This window comes from Pongo abelii, chromosome 1 (genome assembly GCF_028885655.2).
Source record: "Pongo abelii isolate AG06213 chromosome 1, NHGRI_mPonAbe1-v2.0_pri, whole genome shotgun sequence".
Classification (NCBI taxonomy): Eukaryota; Metazoa; Chordata; class Mammalia; order Primates; family Hominidae; genus Pongo; species Pongo abelii.
The window spans coordinates 140,659,575-140,680,359 of record NC_071985.2 but is presented as its reverse complement, the minus strand read 5'-3'; the positions used below and the strand labels follow the sequence as shown (position 1 = coordinate 140,680,359).

General features: G+C 37.7%; 1 protein-coding gene across 8 annotated transcripts in view; it reads left to right on the top strand.

Annotated features, from left to right (window-relative positions):
• Nucleotides 1-20,785, top strand: part of RPAP2 (RNA polymerase II associated protein 2) — a 138,126-nt gene that overhangs the window by 2,815 nt on the left and 114,526 nt on the right. For 6 of the 8 annotated variants that reach the window (XM_009247636.4, NM_001132339.1, XM_054519551.2 and 3 more), the window contains 4 exon segments: nt 2,133-2,231; nt 2,439-2,504; nt 5,353-5,441; nt 18,760-18,795. In XM_009247636.4, the coding sequence (XP_009245911.2) occupies nt 2,133-2,231; nt 2,439-2,504; nt 5,353-5,441; nt 18,760-18,795 (290 nt within the window). 8 annotated transcript variants of the gene reach the window in all.

Genomic DNA, 20,785 nt, shown 5'->3' with positions numbered 1-20,785 from the left:
TCAAAATTAATAAGAGTGGATTTCAAATGTTCTCACCACAAAGAAATGATAAATATGTGAGGTGACAGATATGTTAATTAGCCTGATTTGCTCAATGTATACATGTGTTAAAACATCACATACTACCCCACAAATATATACAATTATTATTGTCAATTAAAAAGCAAAAGAGGCCAGGCACAATGGCTCATGCCTGTAATCCCAGCACTTTGGGAGGCCAAGGCAGGCGGATCACTTGAGGTCAGGAGTTTGAGACTAGCCTGGCCAACATGGTGAAACCTCGTTTCTACTAAAAATACAAAATTAGCCAGGTGTGGCTCATGCCTGTAATCCCAGCTGCTCAGGAGGCTGAGGTATGAGAATCACTTGAACTCAGGAGGCAGACATTGCAGTGAGCTGAGATCACACCGCTGCACTCTAGTCTGGGCAACAAGAGTGAGACTGTCTCAAAATAAGTATATAAATAATAAATGGGAAAAAAGAAAAACGAGGATGGGGGAGAAAAAAGGAAAAAGCAAATATATTTTACCCTTAGTCATAGTTCTTTTAACCAGTCTGCTAATATCACTTGATTTTCTTCAATTTGTTCTAATGATTGCAATTCCAGTTTTCTATATTCTGTGTTGTGTTATTTTAAGCAACTGAAGAATATTATTTTTCTCAATGTAATTTCATCAATTTTCATATTTCAAAAACCTGAAATACAGATCATTTATGACTTAACATAAAACAGGAGAATTAAATTCTGCATTAAATTTTTTTTTTTTTTTTTTGAGACGGAGTCTCGCTCTGTCGCCCAGGCTGGAGTGCAGTGGTGCGATCTCGGCTCACTGCAAGCTCCGCCTCCCAGGTTCACGCCATTCTCCTGCCTCAGCCTCCTGAGTAGCTGGGACTACAGGCGCCCGCCATCACGCCCGGCTAATTTTTTTGTAGTTTTAGTAGAGATGGGATTTCACTGTGTTAGCCAGGATGGTCTCGATTTCCTGACCTCGTGATCTGCCCGCCTCGGTGTCCCAAAGTGCTGGGATTACAGGCATGAGCCACCGCTCTCGGCCCGCATTAATTTTTTTTAGGCCAGGCATGATGGCTCATGCCTGTAATCCCAGCACTTTGGGAAGCCAAGGCGGTAGGATCGCTTGAGCCCAGGAGTTTGAGACCAGTCTGGACAACACAGCGAGACCCTGTCTAAATAAAAATTTGAGAATAAAAAAATTTTTAAACAGCTTTACTACATTAAAATTTTGAATGGAAATTTCTTTTATATTCTTGTAATCCTTAAGAGGGCAAATTAAAACTCAAAGTTTCTATTACAAAAACACTTCTTAGTATAGTTCATAGATCTTTTTCTAAACAGGAATATGAACATGACAATTCATATTTTTATTGACACAGGTAACTGCATCAGAATCTGCATATTTGATGACACCAGAAAAGACAAAGGCAAATATGCTTCATTTGAAACATGAAACTTACATCACTCTCAATAAAAAGTATTTCAGTCCCTGTGAAAACAGAAAAACTTGTTAAAAGATCTCAAAGTTATGAACAAGAATCAAAATTATTTGATCATGAAGATGTCAAAGGAAAATATTTGATGTTAGCTTATAACCATCACCTCACCACTCTGTACAGATTTTTCAGAAGTAGGAAAATTTTGCACAAACTGTGTTCTGGAGTCACAATGACACTTTTGAAATACTTTGTTTTTAAAGATTATGCTTTAAAAAATAGGTAAAATTATATTTTATTACTTTGTGATTTAGTTAATGTTTTAAATAATACTTTTTCAAAAATAAAAGATACTGTTGTCATTTAGCTTGTGTATAGCTATAGCATCACTTCTTCCTCATGCCTCAGAATTATTTCATTTAACTATATAATCTACAAAGATGCAGAGACTACTGTGGCAGAAATTTTTTTAATAATAACTTTTTTTTTTGAATGCTTACTATATGTTGAGCACTTCTCTAAGTGATTTTGCTTTATTTTCTCCTCTAATTCTAACCTCTAACTTATGAGGAAGGTACTATTGCTATCCCTGTGTTTTCAGATAAGATTGATGAGGGTTAGAGAGCTGATAAATGAACTTTTCTATTAAACTAGGAGGAAATAACCCTCTCATTTCATTTTAGGGGAAGTTCATTACACCTGCTCACTACAGCGATGTCGTGGATGAACGTTCTATTGTCAAACTCTGTGGTTATCCTTTATGTCAGAAGAAGCTGGGAATTGTAAGTAACTCATTTTTTTAAAATATAGGCTTTTATTATTTTCATTTAGCAAAATACTTTGTTGTAAGAATAAGAAATGAAACCTAAGGTCATGAACTAAAGGCATGGATTGGCCAATGATATGATATGTAGATGACTTAATCTTGTAACATAAGGTTCATGTTTATTATTTGGATTCTTTTGTAAGCTGTACTTTCTTTTCTTTAGGTACCAAAACAGAAATATAAAATTTCTACCAAAACCAATAAAGTCTATGATATTACTGAAAGAAAGGTGAGTTTAAAGGTTTTCATTGTGGCAATTAATTTTTTTTCTTTACTAACCACTATCCTAACAAGGAATGGCAATTAATTTTTAATGATATTAAATAGGATTCTAAAAGAAACTTTAAAATCTTACTGGTTAGAAAATAGTGATGTTAAAAGTTTGATTTTATTTGTAAATATTTCAATCAAGGTATTAAAATTTTTTTTGCTTAATCTTCAATTAAGACTTGAACATTTAAAAGTTAAAAGTGCATATTGGCACAAATCTAGGCAAATAAATCATGGAACAGAATAGAGAGTCAGCAGCAGACTAACCACATATGTAGACACTTGATATATGACAGCGGGAGTATTGTAGATCAGTAGAGAAAGGATGGATTTTTCAATAAATTATACTGGCACAATTAGTTATGCAAATGGAAAAAAATGAAAATTGATGCCTATCTCAGTCTATATACATAGATCAATTTTAGGTAGATTAGAGACATAAATGTAAAAGGTAGAAGACACTATGGGAGAGGCTGGGCGTGGTGGCTCACACCTGTAATCCTAGCACTTTGGGAGGCCAAAGTGGGCGGATTACCTGAGCTCAAGGAGTTGGAGGCCAGCCTGGGCAACAGCGAAACCCTGTCTCTACAAAAAGTACAAAAATCAGCCAAATGTGGTGGTACACACCTGTAGTCCCAGCTACTCAGAAAGCTGAGGCACATGAATCGCTTGAACCTGGGAGGCAGAGGTTACAGTGAGCCGAGATCATGCCACTGCACTCCAGCCTGTGCAACAGAGCAAGACACTGTCTTCAAAAAAAAGACAATAGGCTGGGCGCTGTGGCTCAAGCCTGTAATCCCAGTACTTTAGGAGGCCGAGGCGGGCGGATCATGAGGTCAGGAAATCGAGACCATCCTGGCTAACACAGTGAAATCCCATCTCTACTAAAACTACAAAAAAATTAGCTGGGCGTGATGGCGGGCGACTGTAGTCCCAGCTATTCGGGAGGCTGAGGCAGGAGAATGGCGTGAACCCGGGAGGCGGAGCTTGCAGTGAGCCGAGATCACACCACTGCACTCCAGCGTGGTAACACAGTGAGACTCCATCTCAAAAAAAAAAAAAAGACAATATGGGAAGATATAAACTTAGGATAGAGAGACTTCATAAAATAAGATGGAAAATTATAGGCCAAAGCAGAGAAACTGATAAACATTTCTATATTAAAATGTAAAACTTTTGTTCATCAGAAGTTTCCAAAAAAAGAATGAAAAGAGAAGCCACAAAGCAGAATGTTATTATTTCCCACATATAACTGACCATAGAATCATATCTAGAATGTATGATCTATAAGAAAAAGACAGACAAACTAATAGAAAAATTTACACAAGGAACTTGAATGGCTAATAAACATATGAAAAGATGTTAAATATTATCAGTAATCAGGGAAATAGCAAATAAAAACACATTGAGTTATGTTTTCACAGCCCACAAAATTGCCAATATTAGGAAATCTTTTTGCAACTAGTGGGAATGAAAATTGGTACAGCCTTTTTGAGAAATGGCTTGGCATTTGTCTGGTGAAGTCTTTGCACATTATCTATAATTAAGCCTTTCTATTCTTTGGTATAAACCCTAAAAAAATTCTTACACATGTACACCAGCATGTATGTATAAAAATGTTTATAGCTGGATAAACAATGTGGTATATACACACAATGGAATATTAGCCTTAAAAAAAGGAAGGAAATTCTGACACATGCTACAAGGTGGATGAACCTTGAAGATAATATGCTAAGTGAAATAAGCCAGCACAAAAGGACAAATACTGTATGCTTTCACTTATATGAGGTATCTAGAGAAGTCAAATTAACAGAGACAGAAAGTAGAATGATCATCAAGAGAGGTGGGAATGGGAAGTTAGTGTATAGGGTTTCAGTTTTGTAAGATAAAAAGAGTTCTAAAGATGAATGGTGGTAATAGTTGTACAACAGTGTGAAGGTACTTAATGCCACTGTGCTATACACTTAAAAATGCTTATGATGATAAATTTTACATTATGTATATTTTATCACAATTGTAAACATTTTTTAATTGTAAAAATTTATAGTAACATTGTAGTGATAGCAAAAAAATTAGAAACAACTCAATTGTCTATAAATGGTAAAGTGTAATACACTAACACAATGGAATGTAGTACACAGTGAAAATTAATAAGCCACAACTACTTGAATGAATCTTAAAAACATAATTTTAAACAAAAGAAGTGGCTAGGTATGGTGGCTCACACCTCCAGCACTTTGGGAGGCCAGGGAGAGAAGATAGAGACCAGCCTGGGCAACAAATAGAGACCCCATCTCTACAAAAAAATAAAATAGCCAGGTGTGGCGGCACGCCTGTAGTCCAAGCTACTCAGGAGGCTGAAACCAGAGGATTGCTTGAGCCCAGGAGTATGAGGCTACAGTGAGTGAGACCCTGTCCCTAAAAAAAATAAAATTTAATAAGTGAATGAAGTAAGATAAGAATGTATAACAATATTATTCCATTCAAAAAAATGTTTAAAATAGGCAAAACTGAATATTTTTTAATAGGGATATGTACACAGGTGCTAAAACTGAAGGGAAATGAGGGAATGATTAACACCAAATTTATGATAGTGGTTACTTCTGGGGAATGTGGAGGGTGATGCAGTTGGGAAGGGGCACATAGAGGCCTTCAAAGATTCAGTATCTTATTTCTTACCTTGGGTGGTAGATCTGTAGGTTTCCATTTTATTCTTTGAACTATACATTTATGTTTTATACTCTCAACTGTATGTAGATAATGTTTCATGATAAGGAAAAAAACTAGATTTATAATGTTCTTTTCAGTCTTTTTGCAGCAATTTTTGTTATCAAGCATCTAAGTTTTTTGAAGCACAAATTCCCAAAACTCCAGTATGGGTTCGAGAAGAAGAGAGGTAATTTAAGTCATTGTGTATATACATTTGTTCATATATTCTAATAATTTGTTTCTGCTTTTTGAGATTAGCTGAGAGTAAGTCTAGTTTTCTGTAAAAAGTTACCATTTTATATACTTCATAGGGAAATGGTTATATTTTAAGCATAGCTATGAAGGATTTTACACTTAAAATCAGAAAATGCATACATACAAATGTTATTTGTTTGTTGTTTTAGCTTTAATTGCAAAATCAGAACTTTAACTCCAGTGTCCTGTGATACTAGTTATGTCTGTGAATCCTGTTAATATAATAATCCTTGAGGAAGAATGTTAAATTTTTTCAGAAGTTACTGGGTCTTAGGATCTAGGTAAACTCTGCTGTGAGGAATGTTAGAAAGTTCAGGTTCATTTAATCTTTATAAAAATCAGTACACTTATCAATTTAAAGACAGACAATTAAAAAGTAATTTTTTTTTGTAAAAAGAGTTTATGGGCAATGCTGGAGTTTAGCCTCTTGGGAAATGATTTAAATACTTGCAATGTTTTACTAGATGCTAAAGTCAAGAAAATTTTATTATTGAGGGTGAAATGGCATGATAATATAAAGGTAACAAGTTATCGTTATGGTAATTAAACTGTATTGCCTAGAAATTCCAATGAAATGCTTAATGAGATAATGCCCAAAATAAATTCATGTTTGAAAGAGTGTATTATAGCAACACAAGGCAGTGTTACTTGTGGTAAGGTAGGAACTATGCTAAATAAACTAATGACCTAAACATAATGAGATGCAGGTTAGCTAAAAAGCTCTGGCTCAAAAAACAAAACAAAACAAAAAAACCTTGAAGTCTTTTCTGATGCGTAAGGCGACGTAACACCACTCTCAATTCAAATAACATCAATTATGCTGACGACAGCACCTGTGATGGCAGACACCTCTGCCTGCCGATCCAATCCTGTGTGGTTTAGGATATGGAAAACTTAACACTGTGTGGCCCTTGATAATTGAGTTAAACATAATTAAGACTAAATTGTTCATCATTTCACCACCAGCCTGTCAGCTTTCTTGCTGGGAAAATAAAAGACTGGCATTGTTCGACATGACTGGGAAGCTAAGAGTACTTTTTTACTTATTCTTTTTCTCCTTTCTTAATATTCCTGTCACTAGAGCTGCCCACTACTTCCCCAGTCCTCTGAGAGCAACATATTTTATTCCCCACTGAAACCAGTGTTTCCTCAAGTTATCCTTAACTTTGCTTCCAAAGATATTTTCTCTACATCTTAAATGTAACCCTTTGTGCCATCCTCATATCTACCTGAACTGCTTCAAAACCATTTACCAAACTACCTTTCCTGCCATCTCTGTTTTCTTCAAGGATAGGTATTGGTACTTCCTTTAGCTAATTTAAAACAAATCTTCCAGCCTGGTGTAGTGGCTCATGCCTATAATCCCAACACTTTGGGAAGCCAAGGTGGTTGGATCACTTGAGTTTAGGAGTTTGAGACCAGCTTGGCCAATATGGTGATACCCTGTCTCTACTAAAAATACAAAAATTAATTGGTTATGGTGGCGGGCACCTGTAATCCCAGCTACTCAGGAGGCTGAGGCAGGAGAATCACTTGAACCTGGGAGGCGGAGGTTGCAGTGAGCCAAGATCGTGCTGCTGAACTCTAGCCTGGGCCACAGAGTGAGACTCTGTCTCAAAAATTAAATAAATAAATAAAATGAAGTAAAACAGGTCTTCCTCTAACCTTTTCCTAAAATCTTACCATCCTATATTCAGAATGCTCACTGTTTCCCAAAACTTGAAGCCCTTTTACTTTATATTTGCAGTTCTTGAAATTCTACCTTAGCTATATACCCTTCACTACCTCACTAAAAAAGAAAGATGAAAATGTCCTTTGTGCCGGGCGTGGTGGCTCACACCTGTAATCCCAGCACTTTGGGAGACCAAGGGGGCAGATCACAAGGTCAAGAGATTGAGACCATCCTGGCCAACATGGTGAAACCCTGTCTCTATTAAAAATACAAAAATTAGCTGGGCGTGGTGACATGTGCCTGTAGTCTCAGCTACTCAGGAGGCTGAGGTAGGAGAATTGCTTGAACCTGGGAGGCGGAGGTTGCAGTGAGCTGAGATCGTGCCACTGCACTCCAGCCTGGTGACAGAGCAAGACTCCGTCTCAAAAAAAAAAAAAAAGATGGACTTTGTTTCTCTAATCTAAATGAATCAACTTAATTTACATTTAAATTGTGCAGTAAGTGCTTAGTACCTGGCAGGCTACACATACACATACACATATACAAGTATAAAACCCAACCTGTGAATTTAACAATCACTGGATGGCAGAACATGAATTAAACAAGTTTGTGTTGACTTTAATGGGGACCTGTCCTATAAATTGGCAAGGTTAGGACATTGCATAATGAGAAACTGTGAGCAAAAGTGAGAAAATAAACTTGTGGGAATGGGTTGGGATATTGAACATTGGCCCATTTGAAATTTGGGAAACGAGAAGATAACAATAGGTAAATAACAAAGGGCCAGGCTGAGTGTGGTAAACCCTCAAGTACTGGGGAGCCATCAAATGTTTTTGAGCAGAATTTATTCTGATATTAGTGTGCAAAATGAATTAAAGAAGAATCGTGATTAAAGAGCTAAAAGGGTCCTTAGAGAGATTTAATCCAACCCCTTCATTAAGTGTATTTCTTAAACTAGTGATCTGTATGAGACCAGGATTCTATTCATTATATTCCACTTGATTAGAAGGAAACAGTGAATAATCTATATATATGCACCTGCCTCATTGTATAGCATAACTGTAGCCCTTTATATAATAACACTTGTCAGTGTATAACCATATCAGTATCTTTTATATCTGGATGCATTTGTGTTACCTTAATTTCCAAATTCTTAGGGGCAGGGATTATGTCCATGCTATTTAATGAATCCACTAGAGGTCACTGTTTTTTCAGAGACATCTTTTTACCTGTGCCAAGGATCAGAATTCTAGAATTTGGTATTTTTAAAAGCTTGTCTAGCTATTGCACATTTAAGCTCTACAGAAATGTGATATTTTAAAGAAAGTCTGTTCACACATGGCATGGAATACAATATCCTGAGCCAGTCTTCCTTTAGAGAGGAAAAAATTGCTTATTTTAAATAGTGGCATATAGTATTTAATGCAGAGATATTTGTATTAGCTTACAATGAGTCATGATAAATAATAAATTGCATCATAATAGTAATTTTAATAATCATAATTTTAAAATAATAATAAATTTTTATGGCCAGGCATGGTGACTCACACCTGTAATCCCAGCATTTGGGAGGCCGAGGCTGGTGGATCACCTGAGGTCAGGAGTTCAAGATCAGCCTGGCCAACATGACAAAACCCCATCTCTACTAAAAATACAAAAATTAGCCAGGAGTGCTGGAACATGCCTGTAGCCCCAGCTACTTGGGAGGCTGAGTAAGAAGAATCGCTTGAACTCGGGAGGCAGAGGTTGCAGTGAGCCGAGATCACACCATTGCGCTCCAGCCTGGGCAACAGAACGAGACTAAGAATAAATTGTTAAGTCCACCCAAAAGATTAGATATTTTATTGAAATGACTTCCAAACTTTCAACCACTATAATAAGTGCATTTTACATTATCTCATATATGCATATAACTAAAAACTAAAGCAAAACTTCTGTGAAACAATATTATTCTTACTACATGAAATGCCTCTGATATTTTCTACTCTGTTGCTTTTTTAAAATGCTGGCAGCAACCTACTTAATTGATTGGTCCTGATCTGCAGTTTGAAGACCACTGTTTTGTTGGATTTAGCTCACGTTTTTGGTTGTTTTACTGTAGGAAATCTGCTTCTCAACACTAAGTCTCAGTTTCCTCATTTGTAAAAGGAAAAAGTTGCATTCAACTTCTGAGTTCCCTTTGGTTCTAATGATTTACAGTTCTAAGCCAATTGTGTCATTAGTCATTGCTACTATAAAGTTTTCTACATAAGGAAATATTTATTAAAATGATGAAAATTAAAATTATCTGCTTAAGACTAGAGAAACTTATACTACCTTGTAGAAAGGTCTGTCTCAAGAATTTTGAATAAAGTTACTGACTTTAATAATTTGATCTCTTTAGTCTGTAAAAGTGAAGGCTGATAAAATATAGATCAAAGCTTTTAAATTATGAAGAAAAACCAGGGATGTTTTAGAGCGTGTCCTGAACAATTTGAACTTGGCATCACTGAAGATGCCATGACCTTACACACCATTTGGAAACAGAATATTGAATTTGACCTAATTTGGTCTTACATTATTGTGAAAGCCAGTAAGTACAGGCATATCTTGGAGATATTGCAGGTTTGGTTCCAGACCACCACTATACTAAAGCAATAAAGCAATCGTGGGTTTTGTTTCCCAGTGTATGCAAAAGTTATGTTTCCACTATACTGTAGTCTTTTAAATGTGCAGTAGTGTTATATCTTTAAAAAATAACGTACGTACCTTAATTTTAAAATATTTTATTGCTTAAAGATGACTGATCATCTGAACCTTCAGCAAGTATTAATCTTTTTGCTGGTGAAGGGTCGTGTTTTGATGTGGATGGCTGCTAACTGATCAGGGTGGTGGTGTCTATAGGTTGGGGTGGCTGTGGTAATTTATTGAAATAAGACAACCCCAGGTTTGCTGCATTGATCGACTTCCTTTCACTAAAGATTTCTCTGTAGCATTAGATGCTGTTTGATAGCATTTTACCCACAGCAGAATGCTGTGGATCTTTCAAAATTGGAGTCAGGCCAGGAGCAGTGACTTATGCCTGTAATCCCAACATTGTTGTGGGGCAAGGCAGGAGGATCACTTGAAGCAAGACATTTGAGACCAGCCTGGGCAACACAGTGGGACCCATCTCTACAAAGTGTTTAAAAAGTAAAAAATTAGCTGGGTGTGGTGGCACACAACTGTAGTCCTTGTAACTACTTGGGATGCTGAGACTAGAAGATCACTTGAGCATAGGAGTTCATGGTTGCAGTGAGTTAGATCACACCACTGCACTCCAGCCTTGGCAACAGAGCAAGACCGTGTCTCAAAAAAAAAAAAAAAAAAAATTTGAAGTCAGTCCTCTCAAATTTTATTGCTGCTTATCAGCTAAGTTTATGGAATATTCTAAATCTTGTGTTACCATTTCAGCGATATTGACAGCACCTTCATCAGGAGTAGATTCCATCTCAAGAAACCACTTTCTTTGCCCATCCATAAGAAGCAGCTGCATATCCGTTCAAGTTGGATTATGAGATTGATGCAATTCAGTCACATCTTCAAGCTCCACTTCTAATTCTTATCTTGCTATTTCCACCATATCCATAGTGACTACCTCTACTGAAGTCTTGAACCCCTCAAAGTCATCCATTAGGGTTACAATCAACTTCTTCCAAGCACTTGTTAATGTTGATGTTTTGGCCTCCTCCCATGAATCCCAAATGTTCTTTTTTTTTTTTTCCTTTTTTCTTTTTTTCAGACAGAGTCTCACTCTGTCACCTAGGCTGGAGTGCAGTGGCATGATCTTGGCTCACTACAACCTCTGCCTCCCCAGTTCAGTGGCGAAATCTCAGCTCACTGCAACCTCTACCTCCCAGGCTCAAGCGATTCTCATGCCTCAGCCTCCCAAGTAGCTGGGACCACAGGCATGCGCCACCACACCTGGCTTATTTTTGTATTTTTAGTAGAGATGGGGGTTTTGCCATGGTGGCCAGGCTGGTCTCGAACTCCTGGCCCCAAGTAATCCATGCACCTTGGCTTCCCAAAGTGTTGGGATTACAGGCATGAGCCACTGCGCCCAGTCCCAAATGTTCTTAATGACATCTAGAATGGTGAATCTTTTCGTGAAGGATTTCTATTTACTTTGCCCAAATCCATCAGAGGAATCACTCTATGGCAACTATACCTTTAGGAAACGTATGTCTTAAGACTTGAAAGTTGGAATTACCCCTTGACCCATGGGCTGCAGAACGGATATTGTGTTAGCAGGCATGAAAACAACACTAATCTTGTACATTTGCATCAGAGCTCTTGGGTGACTAGGTACATTGTTAATAATCAGTAATATTTGGAAAGGAATCTTTTTTTTTTTTTTTTGAGCAGTAGGTTTCAACAGTTGGCTTAAAATATTCAGTAAGCCATGCTGTAAACAGATGTGCTGTCGTTTAGGCTTTGCTGTTCCATTTATGGAACACAAGCAGAGTAGATTTAGCGTAATTCTTAGGGGCCCTAGGATTTTCAGAATAATAAATAAGCATTGGCTTCAACTTAAAGTTACCAGCTACGTTAGCCCCTAACAAGAGAGTCATCCTGTCCTTTGAAGCTTTGATGCCACATATTTACTTCTCCTCTATAGCTATGAAATCCCTAGATGGCATCTTCCTCCAATATAAGGCTGATTTGTCTACATTGAAAATTTGTTTAGTGTAGCTATCTTCATCAGTGCTCCTAGCTAGATCTGTTGGATAACTTGCTGTACCTTCTACATCAGCACTTGTGGCTTCACCTTGCACTTTTATCTTATGGAGATGGCTTCTTTCCTTGAATCTCATGAACCAAACTTTGCTATCTTCTACCTATTCTTCTGCAGCTTCCTTACCTCTCTCAGCCTTCACAGAATTGAGGAGAGTTAGAACCTTGCTCTGGATTAGGCTTAAGGGAATGTTGTAGCTGGTTTAACCTATCCAGACCACTAAAACTTTCTCTATACCAGCAATAAGGCTGTTTTGCTTTTTTGTGTTCACTGGACTAGCATTTTAAATTTCCTTTAAGAACTTTTCTTTTGCATTCACAACTTGTGTACTGGCAAAATAGGCCTAGCTTTTGGCCAGTCTCAGCTTTTGACATGCCTTCCTCACTAAGCTTAATCATTTCTAGCTTTTGATTTAAAGTGAAAGATGTGTGACTCTTCCTTTTACTTGAACACTCAAAGGCCATTGTAAGGGTTTTTTTGTTGTTGTTGCTGTTGCTGTTGTTTTTTGGTTTTTGGGTTTTTTTTTTTTACATTTAGTAATTCTAAATTTTTGCATTTTATTTATTCTAAGTTGCATACATTTTTACATTTTTAACATCTGTGCAATTGAAATGGATCTCACAACTGATAGAATCTTAGATTACAGCTGGACACAGAGGCTCACACCAGTAATCCAGCACTTTGGGAGGCCAAGGCCAGTGGATCACTTGAGGTCAGGAGTTCGAGACCAGCCTGGCCAACATGGTGAAACCCCGTCTCTACTAAAAATACAAAAATAGGTGGTGGCATGCACCTGTAATCCCAGCTACTTGGGAGGCTAAGGCAGGAGAATCACTTGAACCCAGGAGGCAGAGGTTGCAGTGAGCCGAGATGGTGCCACTGCACTATAGCCTGGGCAACAGAGTGAGACTCCATCTCAATAAATTAAAAAAAAAAAAAAAAGGCTGGGTGTGGTGGCTCACACCTGTAATCCCAGCACTTAGGGAGGCCAAGGCAGGTGGATCACCTGAGGTCAGGAGTTTGAGACCAGCCTGGCCAACATGGCAAAACCCCGTCTCTACTAAAAATACAAAAATTAACCGGGCATGGTGGCTCACGCCTGTAATCCCGGCTACTCCGGAGGCTGAGGTGCAAGAATCTCTTGAACCCGGGAGGCAGAGGTTGCAGTGAACCGAGATAGTGCCACTGCACTCCAGCCTGGGTGAAGAGCGAGACTCTGTCTCAAAATAATAAATAAATAAATAGAAATTAGCTTTTCAGAGAGACAGAGGTCTTGTCTTGTTGCAGTCTCAAGAAAAAAAAAATTTAAAGGAAAAGCAGTATTCAATGTCAGTGAGTCTTCCATTGTAAAGTTACTAATTGGCCTAATTTCAATATTGTTGTGTCTCAAGGAATAGGGAGGCCTGAGAAGAGGAAGAGAGATGGGTGAACAGCTGGTTGGTGGATCAGTCAGAACACACACATTTATCAATTAAGTTTGACATTTTATGTGGGCTTGGTTCATGGTACCCCAAAGCAATTACAACAGTAACATAAAAAATTACCACATATTACTATAACAGATAATAATGAAGTTTGAAATATGGTAATTACCAAACTGTGACACAGAGAACACATTTTGTTGGAAAAATGGTGCTGATAGACTGGCAGACGCAGTTACCACAAACATTCAATTTGTAAAAAATGCAGTATCTGCAAAGTGCAGTAAAGGAAAGCACAGTTAAACAAGGTATGCTTGTATAAATTTATTTACCAGATTTTAGGATACCAAAACCAAACAATATCCCTTAAAATTTATAAGAGTAATATCTTTATATCACAGTAAGCTCACTACCTCATTGGTATAGATGTTTAAATAAATTTAAGATTTAGACAAATTCATAAATTCTACCTCCATACTTTTATAAGGTTTTGGAGTCAGAAAGGGCCTTGGAGGTTTTCTAGCTCCTCATCTTTAAGGTATGTAAAATATCTGGAGTAGATCCGTAATGTCATGGAGACTAACAGTGGTTCTCACAAAATGTCTGCTGATACCCTGTTAGAGACAAAACATTGACTTAGAATGGTCTGGGTCGTGACGCACTGTGATGCTTCTCATCTTGTGAGTTAGAAATTTTTCACCCACTTGGTGGCCAGAAACAGACCACATAGAGTTTTGATGCTCTGAGACAGTGTGCTCATATAGGTAATTATATAGTTGCAGTTATAAATCCTGTTTGGCTAAATGTAGGCTCTGACAAGCCTTTGAAGGTGGGAAGTCTCCTGAATTGTAACCTAAAATCTTAAATCTAAGAAGGACAAATGTGGAAAATCAAATTATGATTTTAAAGATGAAATTGGGGTGAATGGTTAATGCTGACAGAGCTAAAAGCGCCATCATCTGGTCCAGAGTAGGGGATTTCACACGTTGCTTCTTGGCAGTAAACAGTAGAATCTCAGAGGTGCGGAAGCCAAAAACCTCTGCAGAACAACTATAACCTCTTCCTGAACAGCCACCTCTGTTGCTTGGTATGCAGAATAAAAGCTTTCTGAAACAGGGTTTGACATGTCTCAAAATAGATTTGAAAAGTTCTCACCATACCTGCTGCTTCTGTCGGTTTATATATAACATGCATATTCCAAGTGATATATATGCACATATATATAAATAGGTACATATATCCACTAAGTTCTTTGGCATAAGTTATTTCTAGTTTTAGATTTACTTTGCTAAAATGAAAACCAATCATCTAATTTATACCTTAGTGAAAGTAAGATGAAAATGTTTATAAAGAAACAGCTTACAAGCATTCTTTAACTAGGATGGTTACATATTTTTGTTTTTTAAACTGAGCTTTCATAACTATCTTCAGGACAACAAAAATTGTGGGAAGATAATAGAAAATACTTAGCTGGAAGAGAAATGGCACTTTCTCTTCAAACGAAAGAAATTTGGATTTCATCTAAGAAAGGATAGAAAAGAAAGAGCAATGTAACTTGGTGCTTCATTCTTTCTAAAACAGCACATAGCAAAAACAAACTGGAATTTTATATTGAATCTTGAATCTAGTTTATTTCAGTGTCAGGTACCATTCTTTATAGATTGGGGACGAGGGAAGGTATTTAAGGTTCCTTTAAGATAATTGACATCTAGAAACAATGTTGAGTTTAGTTCTTAGAAAAATTACACAAAGGAGAAGAAAATAGTTTGTAAAGTATATTGAGTTCCTGTGAAAGGGATTAACCAAAGGTGGTATCCTTGCAACTTTTTTGGGTCTTTAAGCAAAGATGGTATCCTTGCAACTTTTTTGGGTCTTTTTCTAACACTAAATAGACGCAACAGGATATAGAAAGGGCTTGGCCTAATTCGAATCCTAGATTTACTACTTGTTAGCTATGTGATCTTAGGAAGTCATTTAACCTCTCAAAACTTCGGTTTCCTCATCTATAAAAATAGAGTTGAAGGCTCGGTGCAGTGGCTCACAACTGTAATCCCAGCATTTTGGGAGGCCAAGGCGCGCGAATCACAAGGTCAGGAATTTGAGACCAGCCTGGCCAACATGGTGAAACCCCATCTCTACTAAAAATACAAAAAATGAGCTGGGCGTAGTGGCGGGTGCCTGTAATCCCAGCTACTCAGGAGGCTGAGGCAGGAGAATCGCTTGAACCTGGGAGGCGGAGGTTGCAGTGAGCCGAGATTGTGCCACTGCACTCCAGCCCAGGCAACAGAGTGAGACTCTGTTTCAAAAAAAATAAAAAATAAAAATAGAGTTGTAAATTGTGTGAGGATTAAATGAAATAATGTGTAAAACCATCTAGCAGACAGTTTGGGAAGATGAAAAAGTGCTGGAGATGCATGGTGGGGATAGTTGCACAACAGTGTAAATATACTTCATGCTACTGAACTATATACCTAAAAATGTATTAAACGGTAAATTTTACCACAATTTAAAAAATCCACCTAGCATATGGTAGGTGATGCTTACCTTATGCTTTTTCCCTTGCCTTCTTTAAAGATACAATTTTCTTTTAATTCTCAAAAAATAACAAGTTGTATAGCAGGAGATGTTGCATAAAGCTGTCTTAAATTGCATTCATAATTTACAGTAATGTTTATATATTTTGATTACCATCTGATTGAGCTACACTTGGACCTCATTCTTGTTTGGAACTATTCTGCCTTCAAGATCTTGAAATAAGAGCTTCCCGTCTCTGACCACAACCTCTATCTCAATCTGCAGCTATCACTCCTGAGTCTGCTTTGTGACCTCATTTTGACCTCCTATCTCTAGCCTAGCTCTATTCTGAGTTGGCAGACCCTCTTTTGTTTTCTTGAGCTCTACAGTCAGTGATTACAGTGTCCTCTTAAACAATTGTAGATTCTTTCTCCCTTAACCTTCTGCCATGTCCACCTTCCCGACCTCCAGTCATACTTTTTTCCTATTTAGCTTGCTGAACATTTTAGGGAAAGTTCTCAAATAAGACCATTAGCACTTTAGATAAGCTATCTCATTTAATTCAATCCTCTTAGTATCCCTAGGGAAATATTATGTTACTCACTTTATGGATGGTGGAACTGAGGCTCAGAGTGGTATGGTGACTCACCCAAGGACACTTAGTTATATACAGATTTGGGATTTAAACCCAGGTCTGTCTGATATCCAAGCCTACATTCGTTGTATTCCTTTGGCCCTGTTCTCTCTACTATGTTTTTCCCACCTTTTTTTTCTTTCTTACTGACTATAGAATAGACCTTTTCTACTCTCAAACTTTGAACCAACCACCAACCATAGTAGATAGTTTAACCCACTTTACTGAACCAATTGAGGGCATCCAGCAGAAACTCCTTCAACATTATTTTCTTCATATGGGCTCTCATTTCTCTGCCTCATTGCCGATAAAGTACCCTCCTTTATCTTACTGATTCCACTTTCTCTCCTGGGCCTTGCTTTATGATTTATTTGTATTCTGCCTCCTTTGAGATATCCTTTCATATTGATTATTTTCCCTCTACCTTAAAAAAACCTGAAAAATATCTATTAGCAGTCTTATAGTAATTGGTGATCTCAGCGAGAGCCATTTCAGGAGAGAAATGAGTACAGATTCCAGAAGGCAGAAAGTTGGTAACTGAGTAGGAAATATGGAAGTTGAAAATGATGAGGGCAGACTTCTTTAATAAAGGCTTACAATGAAATGAGGAGGGGCTGTGTGATCAAAGGATTGTTTTGTTTTGTTTTTTTAAGAGATTGGGTAGATTTAAACACGATTACATGCTTTAAAAAAAAAGAGAAAAAAGGGAGAGGTTTGTAGAGTAAATACCCCAGAGTGGAGATTCACGGGATTAGCCTCAAATGCCTTTATATACAGACTGTATCCATCTTTATAAGCCCAGCTGAAATGACACCTCTCTGAAACTCCTTTTGATTGGCTCAGAAGGAAGTTTTTCTCTGATTTCCTGTAGCAGCTTATACATCTCTCATGGCATTTAACACATACTGTCTTGAATAACAATGTAGTTATTATGAGCTTTACTGTCTGGGTTTGATTCCTGGCTTCACCACCTACGCTAGTGTGATTTTGGGCAAATTGCTTATTCTCTCTGTACTCAGTTTCCTTATCTATAACATGGGGATAATATTAGTAGCTACATCATTGTTATGAGGATCAATATCTGTAAAGCTCTTAAAACATGCATTTTTCTTCTACTAAATTGTAAGGTCTGGCAGGCGCAGTGGCTCACACCTGGTAATCCCAGCACTGTGGAAGGCTGAGGTGGGGGCAGTGGGGAGCGGGGGGTTGCTACTACTCCAATGTAACTGCTTTCTCAGAAATTAAGGCAAAAAGTCTTACTGACCATGTAAAGGAAATCCAACAGAATTATAAACAGTCTCTGCCTTTAAGGAGCTTATAGTCTAGTTAAGAAACCAGACTTAAACATATGAAAAGTTAAACATTGGCCAGGCACAGTGGCTCATGCCTATAATCCCAGCACTTTGGGAGGCCAAGGCAGGCGGATCACCTGAAGTCAGGAGTTCAAGACCAGCCTGACCAACATGGAGAAACCCCATCTATACTAAAAATACAAAACTAGTTGGGCATGGTGGCACATGCCTGTAATCCCAACTACTTGAGAGGCTGAGGCAGGAGAATCACTTGAACCCGGGAGGTGGAGGTTACAGTGAGCCATGAAAACACCATTGCACTCCAGCCTGGGCAACAAGAGCAAAACTCCATCTCAAAAAAAAAAAGTAAAGAAAAAAGAAAAAGAAAATTTAAACATTTAGGTAATGGTTCTAGTAGTAGGCCATAAAGGAGTTCATGATTAATTATGTTAATTGTACAGACAATGATGACTCTGGAATTTAGGGAAGGGATTTACTTTAGTCCAAGTTAGTCAAGGAAAACTTTATTGGGCTGGTGGAATTTGAACTTAACCCTGAAAAGTGAGTGAAGTTTGGGTAAGAGAGAGACTAATCCAGATTTCTTGTTGATGAATTTCAGAGTACTTTGTCCTTTAATTTTTTTCTTTTTTTTTTTTTAAGATGGAGTCTCGCTCTGTCGCCAGGCTGGAGTGCAGTGGCGCAATCTTGGCTCACTGCAACCTCTGTCTCCCCAGTTCAAGCGATTCTCCTGCCTCAGCCTCCTGAGTAGCTGGGACTACAGGCGCGCACCACCATGTCCAGCTAATTTTTGTATTTTTAGTAGAGATGGGTTTTCACCATGTTGGCTAGGATGGTCTCGATCTCCTGACCTCAAGATCCGCCTGCCCAGCCTCCCAAAGTGCTGGGGTTATAGGCATGAGCCACCGCACCCGGCCTAATTTTTATTTCTGTGTTCTTGTTACAGGCATCCCGATTTTCAACTGCTAAAGGAAGAACAAAGGTATGGTTGAATCAGTATCATTTACCATTTATATATTTATGTTAATAGAAACATTAGGAGTGAACGAAGTGATATGAGCTCTTGGACTTCCTGTGCTGATGCATTATGTAAGTGTCCCATTCTAGCCCACACAAAGAAATATTTGACCTGTTCAGCTTTTTCTTTTGTGATGGTAAGATGATGTGTTTGATCTGTATGATTTATTGTACAGCTGTTCCTCCCGAGGAAATCTAATTTAACCTGTTGAAATATGACATAAACACAGCCTCCATCTCAGATACCATGCTTCTTTGTCAACTAAATTGTGCCTATTACATTTGTTGAAAGGTTTTTATAGTCCTATAGGATTTCAAAACCAGTAATGTACCAGTTACTTAATTATTTGAAAGAGCGTCTAAAGCATTAATATAAATTCCAAGTTGTGATTTTCTTTCTAAACTTTCCTCATGGTATTGTTTGCCTGACCATGGCCATCTCTCAAAACATATCCCTTAACTCTCAAAATAAATGTTCCTAGTTAATAGTCACTACCTTAGTCACAGGGCGTTGAGCACAAATAAGAGATATTTATTTATTGATGTATATCTTTATAGCTTCAGAGTAGTATAAAAACATAATTGCCTTAAAACTCCAAGAGAAAGTATGAAATACATGAAAGTTAAATTGTTCTAATTTTTTTGAGCTTACACCTATTTTTACTTTTCTTCTGATGCAAGAGACAGCCCCATGGCTATATAGGCTAGATTCTAACTAAAAGATGGTATCTAAGACTAAAGTAATTTTCATCTTTTTTCTTCATTCCCATCCACGACCTTGCTTTCAACTTTTATATATATATGTATATATTTTTTTCCTTTACATTTCCCCACAACAGCTTGCTTCTTGACCCAGAGTCTTTTTCATCCTGATCTTTTAAAGTTTTGATATGTGTCTGTGCTTTACAGCGTCCTTGTTTGTTTCAAGTTTGTATTGGCAAAGCTACTGTTACCTTCCCTCTTTCGTAATTCTTCATCTTATTCAAATCTAATCTGGAAATTGAAGAACATTGTCAGGGAAAACTTTTGTCTTTTATTGTTAGCATGTTGTTGTAACTCTGGATTTTCAAATTTAAATATCTTTTATTGAAAAATGTTAATTTGCTAACCTGTTCTGCTATGACTTTCCTGTGATTTTCATTCTGTAGAATTTTCTGTACAACAATCAACCAGAATTAGAAAATGTTTACCCATTTATTTTTATCATTTTATCTTTTCAAATCTAAACACAATTCCTGTAATTTTTTTTTTTATTTAAGAAACCAATAATGAAATTTTCTTTCTTTTTTTTTTTTTTTCAAGACAGAGTCTCACTCTATCACCCAGGCTGGAATGCAGTGGCGCAATCTCAGCTCACTGCAACCTCTGCCACCTGGGTTCAAGCAGTTCTCCTGCCTCAGCCTCCTGAGTAACTGGGACTACAGGCATGTGCCACCACTCCTGGCTAATTTTTGTATTTTTAGTAGAGACAGGGTTTCACTATGTTGGCCAGGCTGGTCTTGAACTCCTGACCTCAGGTGACCCACCTGCTTTGGCCTCCCAAGGTGCTGGGATTACAGATGTGAATCACCACACTCAGCCAAAGTTTTCAAAAGAAAAACTTTTTTAAAGGTCAGCCAGTAATCCCAGCAGTTTGGGAGACCAAGGCAGGTGGATCACTTGAGGTCAGGAGTTTGAGACCAGCCTGGCCAACATGATGAAACCCCGTCTCTACTAAAATACAAAAATTAGCTGGGCATGGTGGTGTGCACCTGTAATCCCAGCTACTTGGGAGGCTGAGGCAGGAGAATCACTTGAACCCGGGAAGCAGAGGTTGCAGTGAGCCGAGATCTTGCCACTGCGCTCCAGCCTGGGTGACAGAGCAAGACTCCATCTCAAATAAATAAAAATAAAATAAAATACAAAAATAAAAAATAAAAAGCTCAGCTGGGCACAGTGGCTCACCCCTGTGATTC